Consider the following 22,801-nt stretch of genomic DNA (forward strand, 5'->3'; position numbering starts at 1 on the left):
GCTTCCGCAGAACTTTTACGTCAAACTCTTGCCTTTGCTTCAAAGTTGTTGAGTTCGACTTCGCCCTACCATCTGCTAGCCGCTTGGTTAGCACAGATGGTGGAATAGCTGCCCCGGAAAGGCGGTGGTCGCGGGTTCGAGTCCTGGACCAGGACGAATTTTTCTTCAACTGCGAAGCTTTTTCTTTCGAGGAACCCGTTTGGGTTTCATTTGTAGCAATTGCTACGTTTGGGTAGATGTCTCATTTTCCCTTTATTGGATATTTTATTAGCTGTGCATTTAGTAACCCCTTCCTTCTGATTTCTATTTCAATAAAATAAATGCTACTCCTTAGTATTTAAACCGAATTAAGTTTTTGCATGCTTACTAGAGAGTGACAGCATAGGGTGACATGGTATCAGCCTGTCTTGACGTAAAAAAAGAAATCTGTCACTCAGGGAATTTTGCAAAGGCACTCGGGTAAACCTTTAGAACTCTGGAAATTGGGAAATGCCAACTTGGTAGACACCCTGTGTCTGTTGAATTTGCCATGGGAATTTGCCTTCTGGACAGCGTTCCACCATTCTTTGCTTGTTGGCTTAGTTTGCGTTCCAGACAGCGCTCTGCTGGCTTCAAAAAGTCTTTCTCGTGAAGTTAGCTACAGTCCGCATCAAATGGCACCAACGATGCCTTCACCGCCCGACTCCGATGAGTCTTCAGTCGCAGTCCAAATGAGCCCGACTCTGCAACTGGAGAGCCTGAACTGCCGCCTACCACAATGAGCTCAAATGTGGACATCATTGATAACCCGCTTGGCTGCGGTGTCGTCATATGTCAAACTGAACGATGACAAAACAATTGAGCAAGTTCTCCCACCGTCAAATAGTGACTCTAACGGATGATGATGATGCACCGTATGCTCCGGAGCCTTCACATGCAGGGCTGACTCTTTTGTCTGGTCCCTGCATCAGTGACTGCCAGCACTATGCAACACACTCTTAGTTTCTAAAGTATGGCTTTCAGCTGGCAGAACACCCCAGTCCATTTTCACTTGATGTAACTGTGCGAGCACAATTGAAATGTGTTCAGCAAGGACCCACAAATCGCACAGCGACAAGTCTTGTGTGCTGCTGGCGCATTATTGGGAGGGGGGTCCTTCCGTGAAGTGCAGATGTGGTGTGTGGTGATTTTGTTAAATTCAAACTGCAATGTAAAGATCCGTCCAAGTGGGGCTTGGGGTCGGATTCGTTTTGGGGACTCGTACTATCCTAAAATGCTGTTTGCGGAAAGGCTTTGTCTACGAGAAGACAAACTGGTGATGCAGCATCTCCAGTTCGGCATCACATGCCCGGAGCCACTCAGACTAAAGATCACATGTCGTCCATGCATATTGGGCCGGGCGGCCTTTTGCAATCTTGAAGCAGGTTGGTAATCTGTTGTTGCTGATAATGCAGTTTGCACGATCCATCCATATGCGCAGCGTTCAAAACTGAGAGCACCCTGCTCATTTTTCCTCCATCATGTACTATCCGCCAGATTCAATCCGTTTCACAGCATGTGCCAAAACAGTGCCATTTCAAATTTGTCGGCATCAAATATTTCCGACGACGTGAGAGGCAATCGCGTCTCCCTTAGAAGTGCACTTACAAGGGCGCGTTGCAACGTTCAATATAGACAATAATTTGGTACAGTCGCCGACAGTTTATTTGGACCTCACGGGGGCTGCAGAAATGTCCGAATAAACAGGTGTCCGAAAAAGCAGATAAAAAAAAAAAAAAGAAATCCTTCATTTCTACGCACTTATTCGGGCTCGGCAATAGGCTTGAAGAAATCGTGAATGCGCCATTGCACGCTGTGCCCTTTACACGCAATCAGATAAGCCTGAATCTCGGAGAGGGTGGCTGAAAGCACAGTCACTGCTTGTGCACGCTCCGCATGCGACGGCAGCGTAGCACATGGTGCGTCATCTTCCGACTCGAAGTCATCGTCCGGCGGTGCAGCAGAAACCTGAGGAATGATCTCGCCGTCATCGAGTTCTGCGCATGTCAGTACAGCAGCGTGAGCACCTGTGAAACTGTCAAATGAGACGGTGTCCGGAACCACTGCACAGGTCTCGGCAGAACACTTTCGGCGTCAGTAGGGTGCACATCGGAAGGCAGCAAATCCTACGCTCCTGGCACCCGCTTGCCGGCATTCCCCAGCGCAGTCGCCATTAGACACTTGACACTATGTTTCCGTATGCCACATTGCATCACCACAACCTCGACACAGCACACAAAGCAAACGTCACCACGCTGTCACGCCGATACCAGTCGCACAAACGAAAAACGTGGCTTACTCACAGTGTCGTGCACGAAGAAACAAACAACTCAGCTGCTGGATTGTCTTGACATGGCTTACTAAGCTGAGACCGGAACTGCTGTAGCCACGAACCGGGCAGAAACGATGATGATCGGGGATTTTCAGTAGCGCCACTTCGTGGGGCAGCAAGGAGGCTCCGTTCAAAACAAAAATGGCTTTCAGCAAGTTGAACCATGCACCACCGGTCAGAGTCGGTGCATGCTGCTTTCGATCGAGTTGGCTCAAGGATTGTCCGAAAAATCAGACAAGAGGTTGCAAGGTGTCCGAACTTTCGGCAGTTGTTATACATTATGGTCTATGGGGAGAATGGCGGTGTGGCAAAGCAGACCGAATAATCGAGCATGTCCGAATTTTTGGAGTCCGAAAAATCAGTCAGTGACTGTATATCCGAGTTCGATATATCAGGGATCTACTATTTGGTACCGAAATGGGATGAAACCATGTCACTACTGTTTGCTGACACTACTGTCACGACTGTGGCACAGAATCGGGACTCCCTCCTACCTAGTCACGCTTGCTGCTTAACAAATAGCTGCCATTGTTGTGGGTCTGTGATTTTTTCATCGTTTTAGTTGCAATGAATGCAAAGCAGTAACAGACTAATAGATACAAGCAAGCATGCAGCATGAGGGGTGTGTGAGTGCAGCTTATTGCGTTTTTGAAAGTTTTATCATTATGGGCCCCTCACCAGGCCCCATTGCCGTGTGGGTCTGGGAATCGAACCATATGGCCAGGATGTTCCCTCACTTTCGTTAGCAAGGTGGTTCCTCCATTTTCCAAGGGCCATACAGCCATTGCGAAGCATTTCATTGACTCTTCACCAAACTGCAACTTTGGCTGCCGACTCCAGACGAGACGGCGCTGGTTAGGCCTAGATGGTGGGGGTGTCGGACTGCATGCTGTCGCAGGAAGCTCGCCTTTGATAAATGTTCGTACACATAGACAAATACACCTTGATCAGGCATGAGATCACACGAACGCATAAAGCAAAGGAAAAAAAATTCCCTTTTTTGTCTCTTCGTTCCTTGTTCTTTCAGTACTCCATGTCTCCTCCTGCTCTTTCACATCACCCTCGTCGCTCTCGACCTGGCCAACACGCGTCATTGAGAAGCGGGCTTGCTGCCTTGCTTGTCTGCGAATTTTCAGGCAACCGCATTATAACTGCTATTTCGACTCGTGCAATTCCACCATAAGCAGCATGCGTATACATTGAGTTCTATGGGAACATAAACTGGAGTCAGATAAGGCCACATTATATCCAGTCCTGCACTATAAGTGGTCATCCACTTTATAAGTGGTCTTTGTGCTGTATTTACTTTCTGCACACAAACTGAAAAGCCATCGAGCGACATTATGCACACGTTCAGTGCAGACCACGTGGCACCTGACACGCAGGCCGGAGCAAATCTGTCAGCTAGGCAATCCCCGTGAGGCCGCTGAACCAGCATGCACACGCCACATTTGCCACTTCTTCCCTGGCTTCTTTCTTACTGGAGCCATGGGATCGACTTACACTCGTGTCGTGCGCCCCACCTTTTTATTTTATTCTCCTTTTCCTCATTTTGCTGCACAGCGCACTCCCAGTAATAATATTGCGTGTTCGGTGTTAGATGATTTTTCGAGGTCACATGCCATAAACGACGACATTGCAGGCAGTGCGCCTACGTTACGTGAAGGAATTAGTGCGTTTGGCCTTGACTTTCTGGTTGGAAGTGGGACTCCCTCGTGAGAAAGGTTGTGCAGCTTTCTATTTGGTATTTCAGCAGTTTTCATTCCATGCGGCTGGTTAGTACTTTGCAGACACAGTGGCCACCACATGATATATGCACTGCACTTGTTTGCTTGCAGCTCCCAATCTCGACAAAGCACGCTTTAATGTGTTGCTAGCGATACATGTGTTGATTGCTCCACTAGCAGGCAAAGGCAACTTTTGCATCAGTATTATGTCCTCAAGTTATGAAAGTATATCTTCCTCTCACTTTGCCACAACTGCTTTGATGACATTTTTGCAGTTTGTAAGTTGTCTACCTGCTGAGGTGCTTGTTTATTTAATATTACCACATGCACCTATAGTCGGATACAACTTTAGAAAAAAGGGGGCATTTACTCCTCCGAGGCGGAGGCACACGAGCACCCACCAATGGGCGCGCGCACTGGACTAACGTCATCAGCCGGACGGCTGGTTAGCCCACCGACGGAGAAGATGGCCGCCCGCGCTTCGAACTGGGCGAGGTGGCGTCAACTGTGTGCTTCAGCCCCTCGTCAGAGTGAATTCCAGAACTGTTAGTGATGGTCTATCATGCCGGAAATATTACGAGCTTATGATGCGGCATTTGTGCTGCGTGCGCTTATTCTGAGCTGTGATCCGGCGAAGGAACATTGCAGCGAGCATTGCTGGCGCTGTGCTACGCTTTGCCTGAAAACAGGATCCTGCGGTGACCGCTACGAACACACATCCTGCGTGTTTATTCCATGTTTTTTATTTCGCTCCCGAGTGACGCTACGACGAGTAAAGTTTTCCAAAGACTGGTGCCTACTGTTAACGGCGGGTGTGTTCGCGTACTGTGTCGCTGCGTTTTTCGTCGAACGGGGTGAAGTGATGGAGCGAAACCATTCTCAGGAGAAATCGGAAAAGTGTGCGTTAATGAAACAAACCTAAGAGTGTCTCAACACAAAATATTTGCAGAAGAAGCCTTCAACGCAAAGATTTGTCACCATCAACTTAGCGTGAACGATCATTGTCAGCAGTGAGATAGCCGAGCGTCTAGTGACGGTGTTCGAGCGTTGTGTAGCACCGTCGATTGATTGCTGTCCACCAGTGCTCACTGCACGCGCTAGCTGTAAAATGTCTGCTGTGAAATTGTGAAAACACAAAACCAAAAATATTTAAATTTTATGCTATTTAAAACCAAGGGTACTTATTTAAAACGATGAATGAAGCATCTTTGTACCTTCCTGCCTCGACCGTATTCTTGCCCCAGGTTTGTAATGGTTGCGATAAATGCATTGTTCTATATAAGTACTTTTTCAATAACAACGGATTCATTTTAAGCTTGGAAAACGAGTAGTAGATATGCCATGTACATGCAAGCAAGCGCAAAAGCCATGCAGAGCTGCTCTTTCTACTTTCATCACTTGCAATGAAGGTAAAGAGCAGACGACGGGCAGCGTTGTAGAAGGCATGGGGTTATTTTTTTGTCGCTATCCGGCATGTGCTGTAGCACATGAGAGCTCTACTAAACCAGTCATCAAAATACAAAAGTCTTTATTTATACTGAGAATTACGCGTTTCAGGAGCACGATTTTTCGAGTGGGACTATTTTAGTCGCGAAGGCAATCGGCTGTCGCGCTTCGGTCATCTGGGCGGGGCCTCCCCTTTTTTCCAAAGTTGTGCCCGACTATAGGAATATGTATGGAAATTTTAAGCTGGGAAAGACAGTTGACTTGGGATGGTACCTCTTCCTCTTGCATTTTTGTTAAGGGTGGATCTTTTTCCATTTAATTTATGCACAGGGTCATCCAAGAACGAGACCATCATGCAGTTCCTGCAGTTGTGTGTGTTTCCACGCTGCACATTCACAGCATTGGACGCCTTGTACTGTGCCAAGTTTGTTCATTTGATCCACATCCTCAAGACGCCCAACTTCTCTACCCTTATCTGCTATGACAAGGTGAGGTGATTCATCAGGATTGCTTTCCTTTTCAACAGGGAAGTTGTTGAACTGCACATTGCAAATGTGGAGTTGGTCATTGTGCAGTAGTTCCAGTTGTATGTTTTCATTTCTTCATTTACTTGTCACACATGTGAGCAAACATAAAGGCAAGATGTATTATGGAGAAACAAAGACTTGTGAAGATTTTATTCCAGAAAATTTTATTTCAGCAGCTGTTGCCATTAAGCCAAGCAGTGCTCTACACATGTCAGACCTTATGTGTCCTTGCAATCCCAACATGTCGCTTCCAAAGGCAGCGATGCCAGATTTCCTTAGTACTGCAGTCAGCCTCATTCATATTGAACTTGAAAATTAAGAAGAAAAAAATGACCCTGTGTTAGCATGTAATTCAGCATAAAAGATTTATGAAATTTTTACTGGAAACGTGCATTTGTCTTCAACTTTATTATGCATATTGCCTTAGGAATGGCTTCTGCAACAGCTGAATTATAACAATATTTATGGCATGTAGACAAAAGTAAACAGCCTTATAGCACTCCTCAATGCTTCAGGAATTACAGTGGAACCCCGTTCATATGTTTTTCACCGGACCGGGGGAAAAAAAAACGTAACAGCCCGGAAAACGCAACAGTGAGGAAAGCTCCGAAAATGAATGAAAAAAGTGCAGCTTCAACTATAGACAATTTATTTCCACAGAGTGCGCTTATGACTTAAAAAAGTCTAGAATGGTGGCTTGCCGTTTCTTTCGCTCGCTAGAAATCGCCACACGTTTCTCAATAGCCTGGAAGGCCGCATTGCTGTCAGCGTCGCTGTGAGGTACGACGTACCTGCGGAGAAGGTCCAGAGCCGCGACGGCTTCTCCAAAGCTAGGATTTGGCAACTCCCCGGCATCATGCGGCTCATGCTCCTCGTCGTCACCGCGCCACGGCAATGGCAACGGACGAAGGAATATCCGCGGGAAATTTTGCTCTTTGGCGTAATCATGCTAACGTGCTAATGATTGTTTAGTATTGCTGCGGAGCGCGCGCGTCCGAGCAGCCCGGTTGCGCGCAGCGCGGCGTGGGAGAAATGTAAGCAAGAGAGGAGAGCTGGCCTGATAGGCGGAGCAACGCCAACTTCCGGTTTCACTTTAGCTTCACAAAGACTGACGTCAGGGCCTCTCCTGAGTTTCCTTCCTCCGTGAGTCGACTCGTCCAACAACCATGCGGTGACCGTAATCACAGTGATGATAGTGAGAGCATTTTTCACGAATGGCCACTTAGTGGCGGCCTCTCGAACTGGCGTGCGGCTTCTTGCAGCCAGTTCCATAGCCAAGCCCGGCCAAGCCCAGCCAAAACTCGTCAAAAGCGAAAATGGCGGTTGGAGCGCGTTGCCTACTTTAGCCCAGGCGGGTTCGCGGTACTAAGTTGCGACGTATCACGCGGGAACGTTTTCACAGCTACTACGTAACAGCGGGGTTCCTTATACATTGGATCCTATGGAAGCTATGCCGGGACCGGATGAAAACGACGTAGCAGCCGGGAAAACGCAGCAGTGAGGAACGTAACAGCGGGGTTCTACTGTATGTGCAACGAACAGAACGATTCTACCTTCATTATTTGCAAAATGGTGAAGGGATGAGTGACAGCAACTGCCTGAAAATTAAAATCTGGGAAAATGTTGTCCAAAGCTTTGCTTGTCAGAATCATTGCAACAAGGCCTTAGAGCACCTTAAACCTGCCTGGACAGCAGTCCTTTACCAGTGAGGCAGATCTTGAAATGTCAGTCTCGGAAATGCTCAAAATGCACAGCTCACCGTTGCCGAAACGCACTCGAAACAAGTGTGCCGCTGATTCAAATCTGTGTCAGCCAATAGGAGCTTTCGGCATTTGCCAGTTGACTGCAGTAATGACTCACGATGCTAGTTTTCTCTTTTTGCAGTCACTTTTGTTTTGCTTTTATTTTTGTGTGCATGAATGAGGTTTTATTATTAATAGACAAGATATAGTACAAGGCAACAAGGTGCAGGAGGAGGTCCCGAGGTCAAAGACATTAATGGGACCTCCTGTTCACTGTATAAGTAAAAATATAAACAACAGTTGCAACAAATAGTGTAAAATATTGAAAAAGATAGCAAGCTTAGTATTGCAGGTTATCCCAATATTCAAAAAGATAGCAAACTTAGTATTGCAGGCTATCGCAGACTTAGATGCCAGCTGTCTCAAGCTCTAGTCTCCTGTTTACGGTGATACCAAGATGGCGGTGCATAGTTATATTTTGTTATACTTCACCATGAGGCAAAAAAAAAAAAGCCCTAGGATTGCAAAAATTAAATAAATCAGAAAATACAAAATTTTGACCAAATTGACTATTTCAAAAAGCTGTGTCCACCCCTAACTACGATTCTAGCTCGAGTGCACTTGGCAGGTTTTGCATATTGTCTCTGAACCTCTTTTTCCTGAACCTCTTTCTTTTTTTTTTCAATGTACCACTGCCTACCGTTGACCTTTACATTAATTTATTTGCTCTGTTACTAAAGCTTTGTTGTTGCCGATATAGTGCATATATTGTCCTAGAAAGATACCACATCAGTCTACATCGACCTGCATTTTCTATGTTCATTGTCTCTCTAACCTGCAGCTCACTTGCCTTCTCCTGCAGATCTTTTGTGACATCACATACACTGTAACAGCGTGTACAGAGAATGAGGCCAATAGGTATGGTCGCTTCCTTTGCTCCATGTTGGAGACGGTGATGCGCTGGCACAGTGATAAGGCCATCTTTGACAAAGTGAGTGCTATGTGCTTTTTTCATTTACTGGCTTGTTTTATAGAGGTGGCTGTTACTGGTTCTTTCAACTTTGAATGTGTCTGTATGCCCATCGATATGCTGCACCACAAGACTAGTTATCTTACACAGCCTCCATATTTGCTTTTGCTAACTGTTGGGGTTTGACAGTTGCAACAAAGAACTCATAGTGACCAACATCACTGGTGATTCCAAAGGTGATTCCAAGTTTAACGTGTTCGCTATCTATGATTGTGTCAATGGTGACTATGATTTTGTTCACAGCAGTTGCAGCAAACATTAGTTTCATTCTGGCTCATTGCAATGTGGATGCAATGCTAAACATGGCAGAAGCTATCGAGGATGAAGAGCAATTCTACTGCAGTACCGCACAGTGGCATCAAACCTGCTGGCTTCGTTGCGATGCTGTCGCCAGCCACTAGCGAAAAAATAATAAGGATGGGCGTGTGTTAGTGAAAATGCAGGTGAAGATGAAGATTATAAGATGCAGGTCTTGCGCCATGGCCTTACTGCAAAGGAAGTTGGGAGGCTTTTGCCACTGCAAGCACTAATCAGACGCAAAATGATGAGAATTGCAGCTTCTGCACTGATTTTGGGCAAAATAGAAACAGGATTTGCTCATTCATTAAGTGAATTAAAGTGTATTGATGTAGTAAGCATTTGTTCATGGTTATTTTGATACCCTTGATAATTAGTCATTTGGTGAAATTTGTGTTTTCTCTTCCTGTCTTTGTCTTCTTCTTTTCTTTAGTTTCAAGAAATCAAAATAAATGGTTTTACTGTACTGCGGTGAACTAGAAGGCCTTACGAACTACAACTTAAGTCAGGGCCACACCTGTGTCACCACCACCTTCATAGTGGAGCTGAAATATTTAACAAACACAAACAAGTATACGGATGTTTTCGCATTTCGCCCCTGCCAAAATGCCGCGATTCGATCCCGCGACCTCGTGCTTAGCAGCCCAACACCATAGCCACTAAGCAACCTTGGTGGGTCTTTCCATAAAAGCAGTGCAGAAGCTTCAATTCTCGTCATCTCGTGACTGATTTACACTCACATTGTTGTAGGTCTCGCGACTTCCTTTGCAGCGCAGCCACGGCATGCATCTTCATCTGACGCGCTCTTCACTACCACGCACACATCCCGGTTATGATTTCACCAGTAAGCTGGTTGCCAACAAATTGTCCATCTGTCGCGATAGAGCCGGTGCACTACATCCTCAACAGCTTTGCACTGAGTCAAAACGAAATCACTGTTTGGCACAACTGCTGCAGATGAAACCGCGGCTGCTATGCGGACTTCGTTGCTTCGTATCAGTTGGATGCTAGCGCCGTTTTTTGCTCTTTTGCATCGCACATTTGAGGTGCTCAGTGGTTGCTGAGCTCCTAGAGTTGTCCAAATTAACCAATGTGCAGCCAAAGATGTCTGATTTAACAAGAGTCTGATTGCATTGAATACCACAATTACTCCCACAATGATCGCACTTTTTTTTTTTCGTGAGAAATTGATGCAAATTTAGGGGTGTGATCATTACACAGGGTAAATTTTCCACTTGTTTCATCGCGTGTTTGCTGCGGGATGACAACAGGTCAACAAACAGGCAGCTGCCACTGTAACAGCGCAGGACATCAAAACAAAAATGGCGGCCAATGGAGCAAGCCGAACGTGCCGAACGTGATTTTTTTTTCGTGTGAGTGTATTACATGGATTCAAGCAGTTTCTGCCTTATCAATGATGGATAACATTGCTAATACTGGCAAGTTTGCGGCAATAAGGAGCCATGTTCAGTTTGAGGGGACAGAAACAGAGATGGCGCGCTCAGCGGCCAGTGACAGAAACACATGGCGGGCATGCTGCAAAAACTGTGGCTTTTGTCTTCACTACAATCCTAACGTGGCACGTTCCCGCTAGGGGTGGGCAAAAATCTTATCTGTGTATAGGGTACGCTTCTAATGTATCAATTCAAATGTGACTAATGTCATTCCTGCTCACCATTGTTTGCGTGCCCGCGAGTACAGACCAGAGGAATTGAAAGGCGCCTTTTTTGTTGTTGTAGACCACAGCCATTGTAAAGTCTACAAATAATAAAGCCAAGGCAAGTTTGATTGTAGATATTTTTTCTCTCTTGGATGTGAAGAAAGTGATGAAAGGAATGAAATGGGGTAACTGCTTAAGAATCTGTTTGGGTGCGTGCAGATCGCTTGGTAAGTCTTTAATAGTCATTTACGTAGCATTCGACAGATGGTAAGCACGATCATCATCAGCTAGACTTGGTACACGACATATCGCTGCGGCAAGTTATGGGATTCTCACCCTTGCTCTTGGGAAAAAGGAACGACAACACAGTAGTGCAAACAATCTCAAGGGCATTTATTGCACCTTTCATAGACCAGTGCCTGCTAGCCTTAGTTGCTATCCACGAAACATGCTGGTGGGCGCGTGACAAATCGAATAAGTCCGACTCGCCGCGACCGGAGAGCGAGCGAATATGTTCGCCCCATGCTGGACACAAACGACTGGTCGTTGGAGCGTACAATCATGCGAACGGTGGAACGATCGTATTCGACCATTCCGGTATAGGCCTCACGAGACGGTCTCGCAGGAGCATGGATCGGCGCACGCATGGAACGTCCGCGCCGCTTTCCGACCCGGAGCCAAAGAAGAAAAGCCTTCTCCTTTTTGTGCCCAAGTAACGCCGCCGTTAGGTGGTGTTAGCAGAGCAACACTCGTGCCATCTCTTGTACTACCCTGCAAGCATAGCGATCGCAGCCGTAAAGCCACACGGCGAAGCCGGATTGCAGGAGACGGGAACTATGTGGGAAAACAACATATCAGGGGACGCATGGGAGTCGTGCATCCTTAGAAGTTCAGGGTGCTATCACTACGCGGGAAAGAAAAAAGCCTAATTTTGTCAACAAAATTCAGGGCTGCGATCATTATACAAGTACAGTCGAGCCCATATATAATGGCCCCACTTAATACGAACTTTCGCTTAAAACGAACGAAAGCCGTGCGACCATCAAAATATACATTATTTTGGTGGCATAAAATCGCACATAACGAATGTCTTAGAGCTCCCTGACCGGTTACAGTGAACGGACGGCATAAACCCGCCACCGCGGTGCGAAATAACAACCTCCGACCCCGTTGCGCGCGCAGTCTGTATTCCTGAGCCTCCTCGGAGGTGAACTATCCGTTTCGTGAACCTCTACTCTCTCCTCACTGTAACGCGCTGCCTACGAGTGTCGGCGTATGGCTTCCAAGATCACCTTCCTGCCCGTCCACTCAAATCCGCTCCCCTCTCCTCGCTCTTGCAACTCCCTCACTGTCTCAGCGCACACGCTACGGCATCGGCTAAAGTTCAGAAGTTTTCTTTTCTGGCTGTTACCGGCGAAGCAGGCCTCTCCACTCTAGCCGGACCCGAGTTGTAATTCAGGATGGCGGACGAGAATGCCATGCCTGCAGCAGTCACGAAACGAAAAGTGCCGAACATGGCAACGAAGCGAGCAATTTTGAAGGAAGTGTCTCAAGGTGCCAAAAACTGCACGCTGGTGAAGAAGTGCAACGCGTCTGAGTCAACCATCTCGATGGTTCTAAAGAACAAGGGATAGGATTGCCAGCTCTGCCGCCAACTTGACGAACAGAAAGTGCCTGCGGAAGGCCACCTATGCGGACATAGAGGCTACATGGATTAGGATGTGCATAACACAGATGAACCTGCGTAATTTTATCAGATGCAGCCGGACACGATGCACGCCACGAAAGGCGACTCGTGCTGGCGGCAAGCACAGTAAAGTATGCGTTACAGTACTTCTGTGCACTAATATGGATGGCAGCGACTAGCGCGGGCCCTTTGTAATCGGAAAATCAAAGAAGCTGCGTTGCTTTCGGAGCTGTGTACCTGTGTGCTACACGCACAATACTAAGGCGTGGATTACACGCAATTTATTCGCAGAGTGGCTGGGCAAGTTTGACCGCGACATGCAGAGGCAAGGAAAGCGCGTGCTGTTTGTGCTCGACAACTGCTTAGTGCACAAAGTGCGAAATTCTCCGACAGCAGTTACTCTACTTTTCCTGCCGCCCAATACCACTTCGAAAATGCAGCTGATTGATTTGGGCATTATATGCGCATTTAAGGCATCATATAGGCGCCAACTTGCTGACCGCCAACTTGTCGCTCCGTGCTTCTCTGTATTCAGCCGTTGAGATGGCGAAGGCGGCCTGGGCAGAGATGACGGCCGCTTGTGTGCAGAACTGTTTCCGCAAGGCCGGCTTCGACGCAGTGCCTGGTGCCGAGCCTGATGCTTCCAATGATGATTTGTCTGACGGCGATTCATGGCAGCGCGTCGCCGACTCCGACATGGTGGGGGGGGGGGCTACGACACTGATTGGGATGACTTTATTTCTGCTGATGAAGACGTTGATATTGTGTAACCGTGCACGGAAGAGGGCATCGCTTGTGAAGTTTGGGTGGAGAGCGATGCGGAGGTATCGGATGACAATGAAACTTGGAGCCAGTACCTATAAGCGTGCCTGTAGCAATTCATTACATAGAGAGCCTCAGGCAACTTGGCATAGACAAGGGCCACACTTCTGCTTTATATAAACTGGAGACCGCCCTCATTCGATTTGCACTGCAGAAACAGATAAGCATCACGAACTTATTTGCAAATAAATAAATTTTGTGTTTCGACTAGCCACTTTTTCTTTTTCTTTTTAAGCTGTCCACTTACTACGAACTTCGGGGTATAACAAACAGATGCTACGTAATGCTCAGGTTCGTTATAAGCAGGCTCGACAGTAGATACGGTAATGCATACGCCTGCCGGGACCGGAGAACAAGTCCGAATTATCCGATTTTCTGAATTGACAAAGTTCAAATTAACGACGATTTGCTGTTGGATCACTGCATCTTGATAGACTTGTTTGATAAACTGCTTGACGAAAAGTGAACATTAACGCTTAAATCACGTGCGGAAAACTGAGGGGTGTCAGCGAGCAGCGCTTTTTATAGCTTCTCAAGAACACGCTCGGCCAGAAGAGGGAGGGGACCTAACCTCGTATCTCTTGCGACTGGCGCTCTGTACATGTTGGTGCTTGCTTCCGCCATGCTGGCACCGACACCATGAGCCAAATGAAGAGGAGAAGGCACAAAGGTGCACATGCACACACAGCCTCCAATGGTCACAGGTGTGCACGTCCTAAATTTTGTCGTAGAGGCCAGCCATAACAAGGGGATTAGCTACGGTTGTGAACACTGGCTCCAGGCTTCTGCTTTGGTGGATTCATTCTCTAATAGGCATAGCTGGAGAGGATTGCTTGTTCTTGGGTGCTAGGGCTACAGCCATCATTTTGAATTCTTGCAGGAGTGTGCCAACTTCCCTGGTTTCATGACCAAGTTTCGTGGTGCTAGCCAGTCATCAGACATTGCCACTGATCACGTTGACTACGAGAACTACAGACACGTCTGTCACAAATGGCACTTCAAAATCACTAAGGTATTTCTCTTTTCTTAATGACCACTCATGTTGCTTGAACCTAGCGTAAAATATTCTACTTGGTGACGTTTTCTTAAGTTATTGCTGCTAATTGTTTGATAATTTCTGGAAGCTGTCATTGTCGAACTAAATAAAGTAATATGGTTCAGAAAAAGAGAAAGAACACACACACACACAAAACGTTAACCTGTAAGTGTTGGTTTGTTGCTCGAAAGCATTTTTTAGCTAGATGCACTGTAGATGTATATGCTGTGAAGACAACTTAGACATAAGCACCACTGTACGAGACCACGGAGCTAGCAGTGCACGATCTCTGCCACGACGGCCGCATTTTAGATGGAGGTGAAAATGCGAAAACACCCGTGTACTTCAATTTGGGTGCACGTTAAAGAACCCCAGGTGGTCCAAATTATTCCGGAGTCGTCCACTACGACTCGCCTTATAATCAGATCATGGTTTTGGCATGTAAAACCCCATAATTTAATTTTAATTTTTAGCAGTCTGTGCATGATTTAGTGTTTGTCTACTTGAAGCACATCTGAACAATAATTAGGGGCATGCAAAATTCTAAATTTTGGATATCTGCATGCCCCTAATTATTCTATTCATATTCAATATGAAAGTACACCATTCTTATTGTCAAATATTTGTTTCTTTTGAATATTTAAAGGATAGCAACACTTAATTGGAGTCTTAAAGGAGAGATAATGATGAAAGTGAGGGCTGTTCTGGATTATTGTGCAAGGGAGCCATAGTTGCTGCTCAGGGGTACCAGTTCCTGAGAGAATGCACAGGGCAGATAACTCATGCTCAAATATTTCCTGTCATTCATGAATGCCCCGCTTTTAGAAAGCCTTTATACAAGTTTTTTTTTTTTTGTCTTGATTTCGGTAAACCGATTTGTTATTTGTCCATTTTTGTCATGTTTTCATACCTCTAAAAACAGTATGCAGTGTTGCAGTATCACATTTTTCTCCTTGATCAAACTCAACATGCTGATGACATGCTGGTCTCCTTTTTTACTGTCATTAAAGGGAAAAATTGTCATCCACTCTATTGTGGTACTAAGGTTTCACAAAAAGAAAGCTTCTCAGTCGGGTTGGGCTTTGGCACAAATGTGTCTATTCCTGTCTGAAGAAAAGTGCTGTTGCTTGTTTGAGTTCTTCAGGTGTGTAGTTTGGACCATGACTTTTCTTATCTTTCTTCCAGGCACTTGTGATCTGCCTAGAATCTGGTGATTATGTTCAAATCCGGAACAGCTTGATTGTGCTCACCAAAGTGCTGCCTCACTTTCCTGTGATGACAAATTTGGGCCAGGCGCTGGAGAGGCGCATAGAGAAGATTCGGCAGGAAGAGAAGGACAAGCGGCCAGACCTTTTTGTCTTGGCTACAGGGTGTGTTTTCAGCTGCTGTTGTTTTGCCTACTCTTTCAGTGTCCTTGAAGACCATGTCGCATGAAAAGTATGCTGGAAAAAGTACCCGTTCACGAGTTTGTTGTACACATGTACAATTCTACTGGCTCTGACCAGTTGGTGAGCTCTGGAAGTAATGCAATCTGTTGTGTAGTTAAATGTAAACATGCAGCTGTTTACACAACACTGTTGACAAAATTGGCACTCTTGGTCACTGAAGTGCTGGAATCAATCGCTTGCCAGAAGATGCTTACAAAGTATTCAGAATTGTTTGCACACTAGGCAGTGAGGAAAGCAGCTTCAAAAGAACCCTTGAATTGCTTGGAATCTGTTACAGAAACCTGTGTATGATACGAACCTGCATATAATACGAAGTGAAACGTTTGGTATCTGAAATGGAAAAAAAGAAGGTTTTATCGGCGTATAATACAAATGAGGAAAAGTAGCGGCAAGCATTTATTTAAAATGCACTCTGCTCTTCAATCACTGTCTTCCTGAGCCACGCTCTCTTTGGATAGTTCTTTGTCAGACGTACCATATTTACTCACGTAATGAACGCACTTCTTTTTCCGAAAAATATGCACAAGTTGGGGGTGCATTCGTTATGCGGGGTAAAAATGTTGAGTGCGGTTTTTTTTTTTTTTTTTTTTTTTTTTTTTTTTTTTTTTTTTTTGCAGCCACCTCTAAAAAAGTCAGTTTCACCCAAAATGTGAGCCATCTATTGTGATAGCGAATGTGTAGACTGCTCCGCGAAGTAAGGATAGTAGTTTTATCGGCCATATAAACTTGGAAACATTCACTTCAACGCAAGCTGAGCGACGAGAACGCAGCATGCACAAAGGTATGAGCTGCCATTGACTAAGCCCCTGATGCAAATCGCTTTAAAGATAAGGCACACCGTGGCCGCGCAATGTATGGTTGCTGCCAGAGTAAACCACTACCCCCCCCGGCACCATGGGCGCAGTGGAAGACGCCATGTTTCCTTCCCACTTTTCTCTCTTGTACGCGGGAGATTGAGCTGCAATCATCAGCGCCCCTCGGGCGCGGTTGTGCAATGCGCAGTTACTGCCAGAACACAACACCGCCGCCGCCCCTCCCTCCCCTCCTGCCCGGGGCCTTTCGTACCACGGAAGACGGCGCGCGAGATTGAGCCACGATTGTTGACTTCCCACACATGCTTTGACTCACACCTACACCATGTGGCACGTGACGACGGCGACGACAATGGCAAAAATGTGTCTGGAGCGTCTATATGATTGCTATCGCAATAAATGTAGGAGACACAATTAGGCGTCCGACACGGCGACAGACACAATCGCACCTGCCGAACGCCATATCAGACGCCGAATCCTACCGTGTGTCTCCTACTTCACGGCAGCAAGTTCAGGGTGCAATCATTATGTGAGAAAAGGAAAAAGCAGACTTCTTGATTGGAAAATTGGGGGCTGCGTTCATTATGGAAGTAAATACGGTATCTTCCCAGAGGTGTTCAGTCTCTGTGCCATCGACTGCATTCGGGATGCCACACTTCTTGACAGCGCAACGCAGAAGGTCCTCTGGTATGCTCGCCCATATGTCCACAATCCATTTGCATAGCGTGGCTGCCAATGTCGCTTCAGCCACCCAGTCGGCGTCACTGCAGCCTCACCTGAGCACATCCGCCCTGGCTTGTACACGCAAACATCTAGAGGCTGCAGCTGGGACATCATTCCACCCAGGATAATGAGTTCAGTGCCAGGTTCGCACAAGAGCCTCTTCACTGAGTTGGCCAAATGGCAATGAAACGCATCCAGCACGAGGATGGATGGAAACGACAACAGTGCGCCGAGCCGCCTACACCACACGGACTTTATCCAGTCGAGCACAAGATCCTCACTCATCCTCTCTTTCTCATGGCATCTCACAATGACATTTTTTGGCAGCTCACCTTTAGGCACTGCCTTGCGCTTGAAAATCACATAGGGAGGGCCCTTGCGGCTGTTAGCCATTCATGACAACATGACGATAACTCACGTCTTCTCGTTGCCAGTGGACCAGACATACTGTATTTACTCGCATAATGATCAACACTTTTTTTTGTCAACAAAATTGACACTAATTGAGGGGTGCGATCATTATGCGGGTTAAATTTCCCACGAAAAGAAACCTTTTCTTTTTTCATCCCGCATTTTCTGCGGGATGACAAGCAGGCGGCTGCTGTTGTCAATGCGAGACACCAAAACAAAAATGGCACCCGGCGGAGCTAGCCGAATGCGCCGAACTCTATTATTTTTCTTCTCGTGAGTACATTACGCGCATTGAAACAGTTTCTTCCATATCAGTAATGAATAATATCTTTAATATCGGCAAGTTTGTGACAATAACTTAGGCTATGTCCACTTTGAGGGGACAGAAACAGAGATGAGCGCGCTTAGCTGCCAGTGACATAGAAACGCATAACGGACATGCTGCGGAAACTGCGGCATTAGTCTTCACTGCTATCCTAACATGGCACATTTTCGCTAAGCGTTGGCGTATGAATAGGGTACATTTATAACGTATCGGTGTAAACGTGGCCACTATAGTTGCTGCTCGCGATTTGTTGCATGCCCACGAGTGCAGATGAGAAGAATCGAAAGGTGCCATTGTTGTTGACCAAAACCATTATGAAGCCTACAAATAGTAAAGCCGTATCAAGTTTGGTTGTAGCTTTCTTTTTCATGGAAGTGCTTAAAGTGATGAAAGGAATGAAATGGGGCATCTGCTTAAGGATGTTGGATGCGTGCAGACCGCTTGGTATGTCTTCAAGAGTCGTTCACGTAGCATTCGACAGATGGTAAGCACGATCATCATTAGCTAGACTTGGCACACGACATATCGCTGCGACAAGTTCAGGGTGCGATCATTACACGGGAAAGAAAAAAAATCGAATTTTGACGACAGAATTCAGGGGTGCGATCATACGCGAGTGCAATCATTATGCGAGTAAATACAGTAAACTTGTTTAGAGCCCTTTTTGTGCACAGTGAGGGGTGAAAGCATGTCCAGTTAAGCCAGCGTTTGGTCAGCATTGCTGATTTGCCTTAGCTGGATGTTCTTGGACTTGCGCAGCAAAGCAATGTGTGTTTGGAAAGCCACAAGCAGCCTTTCGAACGATTCGGGCAGCATTTGTGAAATCGAAGTGTGGCAGCATAAGGAAAATCCAGCACGGCACATGTAGCGATAATGCAGTAATTGCTTGCTTAGAAGGCAGCTTGGTAGCCCTTTTTCTCTTGGAAGCTCCCTAGCTTTTGCCTGCATAAGCTCCACGCTCACAGCTAGATGTGCGGCTCGCTGTTGGCGTACGAACTCCGTCAGGGTGAGTTCGATTTCCGGGAATGTCCCATTCTTTGGGCCGCAAAAGCTTCTTGGCGTTCCACTGCACGTGAAAAGTTCTTCCTTCTGTCGTCAGGATCTGCGAATGCTTTCCTCGTTGACGTTGAACTGCCTCTCCGCATCACTGTTGCCTATGTCCTATGTGGCTAAAATCACCTTTCTCTTGAAAACTGAGTACTGTTTTCGTGGCCCTGTCATCTTTTTCTTTCACTGCGGGATAAAAGAGATGCACTTCGCGAAGCATGGTTTGCATGTGTGCTGCCAAGGTGCGCACTCAACAATAAAGAAGTGATGCTGTAGCCATGCAGCAGTAACGGAACCAAAACTTCAAGCCCAACTTTCTGACTGAAGTTTTCATTTGGATCCACGTATAGTACAAGGCAGAAATTTTTGACACTTAATAATTAAGAAAAATACGTCGCATTATACACTGGTTTTTATGGTAATTTGGTATAAGGTGACCAAGATTTGTTCAAGCAAGGCACAGTGTGAACTTTGTTGCTATGGTGCAACGAGTTAAACTTAGGCCATGTGAAGGTTTTAACGTTACGGTGGTATGCGAGTTACCTGGTACAAAATGAAGCGTTAAGACAAAGAAGCAAAAGGCATAAGCATGCAAGCCCCCAATTCAGGCTGAGATTCGCAACATTTACTGTGCGTAAACACGGTGTGTATCAAGGCATATCAGGTAGCTGTTGGCCTCACACCTGCAGGAGATCACGTGACCATCAACACGGTGCCAGCAGTCCAAGCTCACTGGCGATGGCTGTGCTTTCTCTTTGGGTCGTGGTCAACGACCATGAATACGTACAGCTTTTCCTTGGACGACATAGACTTGTGCTTCCTCGATGCCATCATTGCAGCTGTTGAACAGACCATTGCAAGTGCAAAAATGAGTGAGCTGCCTTTGTGCCCGTGCACTTTGTCTGTGAAAATGGTGTATGAGGGCGGCATGTAGCTTTGTAAATTCCAAATACAGCAAGGTGCAATGTTAGACCAACTAGCCTAACAGACTGAGGCATGTGGCTTGTTCAGCCAATGCGGTGAGATTGGGCTGCTTTCATTTCTGCAAGCTATGCACAATGGGAATGTTCAGACTCTGAAAAGCAGTAGGGAATGGCGGCGCATATAGTTCATCAGCTATTAAAAGCGTGCAGTATGCTTCCAATGGGGGGGCACTGTGCCACATACAATGCCAAATGGATAAATGAACGGGCTTATCGCATTATGGTTGGCAGCAATAGCTGTGAATGTGATGTGCAACAGGCGACAGCCTATGAGGTTTGCCAGATTTACCAGAATGGGAAACTCGGTGCGCACCTGCGTTTTCACGACATGGGTGGGTAGGTACTGCAGGGAAGCTGCCCTGATGCGCAACTACTGTTCTTGATTGTGGGTGCCCGACGCCTTTTCATGCTTACATGAGACCTAGCAGTCAGAAAACTTATATTATCGTAGTTTGGCAATGTACTGAACATTGGCGCTGAGAAAAAAAGCCGTACATAATTGCATTGAGTCAATTTTTACGTTCTTGATCGCGAAAGTTCTTACCGGGAAAATTGTACTAAATGGGATCGTAGCAGCGAGGTTCTACTGTATTTTGTTGTGGCGGGAATTTCATTGCCTTAGGCTTTCATTATCACAGGTTTCAACAGTGCTGATCAAATAAACGGCTTTTATGTGACAGCAGCATGTCCTCGTCATTTTGTATGGAATGTTCTGAAACACCTTTGACATTGCGTTCTTTGCAGCTGTGCCACTGTAGAAGAGGTGCTAAGCATGCATCAGAGCCTCAACCAATATATGTACGGGTTAAGTACATAGTATATAGGACAGGTTAAGACTTGAAATTTGGCGTCTTCTCTCAATTGGCCGCTGAATAAATTGATCAGTAACCTAATTGAATCAATCAGTCATGGAAAGCAGTCAAGATTTCTATGATAAATGGTAGGTGTGAGCAAGGGATCTTATTATAACCATTGTTTACCAGTTAGAATTGTAGCCTAAGTCATTATTTCTTCATATTCTATTGTTACAAATAGTTACATCAACAAGGGGGTCTTAAATCCAGAATATTGGGACCTCCTTGCACAGATTGCCCTCATTCAGAATGTAACGTGCTGCCGTGAAATGCACAGTGCATCTGCAAAAATTAGGTGCTTAGTTCTTAGTATGTATTGCAGCACATGGAGTATGGCTCCATGTCATTACACTTGGCCAATGTGCTTGGTACTCCGTGCTTGATTTACTAATTAATTTTTCCTGTTACTTTGCCTTTTCAACCTATACAACCAGCACATTACACTTCTAATTGTCACATATTGCTTCTACTTGCAGGTATGCTGGCCAGCTGAAAAACAAGAAACCAGATTTGATTCCTGAGCACGAATTTCATGTGAAGGACAACAAAGAGGTGGGTGTACCATTGTGTATTGTGAATTTGTATCCTCAAAAGCTTAGCTATGGTTTGACTTGTTGGAATGCTAAAGGAAAGTATTAAGGTCTATTATTGGTAGATTGCACATTAGGAATGGCAGATGAGCAGCTTCTACTGATATGGGACGTTTGTGATGTGAGATGCAAGGGTGACGCCATCTAGCAGTTCTTCTTGTACAGACTGCTTTGTGATTCACTAAACTATGGTGTTATATAGTCTTTGACTGAGGCTCACTGAATACTCACTCTGGCAGCGTTTAGGTAGATGTCGCTTTAGTGGCTGCAGGCGAAATAGACATATTGTTACTGTGAATTTGTTGTATTGTTTGCTTCACCATAAAAGACTCTTTATCAGCTGCTCTGGTTATGTTTAGAAAAAATTTAAGTACTGGTTCTTTTGCAGTCCATATTGCCATCGGCTAGGGATAAACGTAGCAAAGTGAGTCCTCTGTAGTACCTAGGCAGTCCCCAGATTTTTATCACGCAACTCGCACATGCGCTCAAGTGTTCGGCAAAGTTGGTGCAGCTCTTGCGTTTCTGTGCCCTTGACAGAATGGAAGTACGCCCACAGAAACAGGCAGTCTAGCAACTTTTTTTCTTGCTCTGCTTTGGTTCTTCAGACCTGCAATGGGCTGGGCAGCTAGCATACAGTTGTACGCAAGACAGAATCTAAAGAAAAAAATATGCAGATCCAGCACACATTTTGAGATCTATGCAGTGGTGGTCCAACTGTGCCATTTTGCTACAATTCGACTTGCCTGCTCCTGGTTGTGCCTACTCAATTGTCATTTGCGCCATATGCACTATTCGTTTGCTAAATGGTGGCTTATAAATAGGAGGTAAATGGGCGACCATTAAGGAGGGGAAAAGGGTGTGCCAACACACACGGGTGAGTAAAGGGTAGGGTTCCCTAAGAGATAACGAAACTTTGAACTGTGGAGAACCTTGCTTTAATGTATACAGAAGCACACGGTGTGCTGCCATGAAGCCACACCTCAAGGCTAAATTCGCATGCAACCTGCACCCCGACCTTACTGTGAAATTTTCAGGCAAACCTTTTATTGGATCACAAGTTTCGGTGGCGGTCTGGTCACGCAAAAGCCCAGTTGCTCTCAGAGCAGAGCAGCTGCGGGAAAGGGCAGCTTGATGAGTTGACAGCACTGGAGCGCAAGTCATTAGGAAGGATTCAATCTGCATAGGCGTGCGCTCACGCCACGCGCACAGCCAGTCAGAGCCGTTTTGCTTCTGCCGAGGAGGGAAAGGGCGGGAAAGGGTTTCACGCATGCTGCCGCCGGCTCC

The 22,801-nt window shown here is 46.1% G+C and overlaps 1 protein-coding gene across 4 annotated transcripts in view; it reads left to right on the forward strand.

Annotated features, from left to right (window-relative positions):
- The window catches only part of tho2 (THO complex subunit 2-like protein), a 113,815-nt gene that overhangs the window by 74,580 nt on the left and 16,434 nt on the right, over positions 1–22,801 (forward strand). For 3 of the 4 annotated variants that reach the window (XM_050182723.2, XM_050182725.2, XM_055073519.1), the window contains 5 exons: positions 5,854–6,011; positions 8,655–8,783; positions 14,169–14,300; positions 15,510–15,694; positions 21,404–21,479. In XM_050182723.2, coding sequence (XP_050038680.2) covers positions 5,854–6,011; positions 8,655–8,783; positions 14,169–14,300; positions 15,510–15,694; positions 21,404–21,479 — 680 coding nt within the window. Of the gene's footprint in view, positions 1–5,853; positions 6,012–8,654; positions 8,784–14,168; positions 14,301–15,509; positions 15,695–19,779; positions 19,963–21,403; positions 21,480–22,801 lie in introns of those variants that run through there. The other variant, XM_055073520.1, reaches the window with a different exon arrangement.

This window comes from Dermacentor andersoni, chromosome 4 (assembly GCF_023375885.2).
Source record: "Dermacentor andersoni chromosome 4, qqDerAnde1_hic_scaffold, whole genome shotgun sequence".
In the NCBI taxonomy this organism is placed as follows: domain Eukaryota; kingdom Metazoa; phylum Arthropoda; class Arachnida; order Ixodida; family Ixodidae; genus Dermacentor; species Dermacentor andersoni.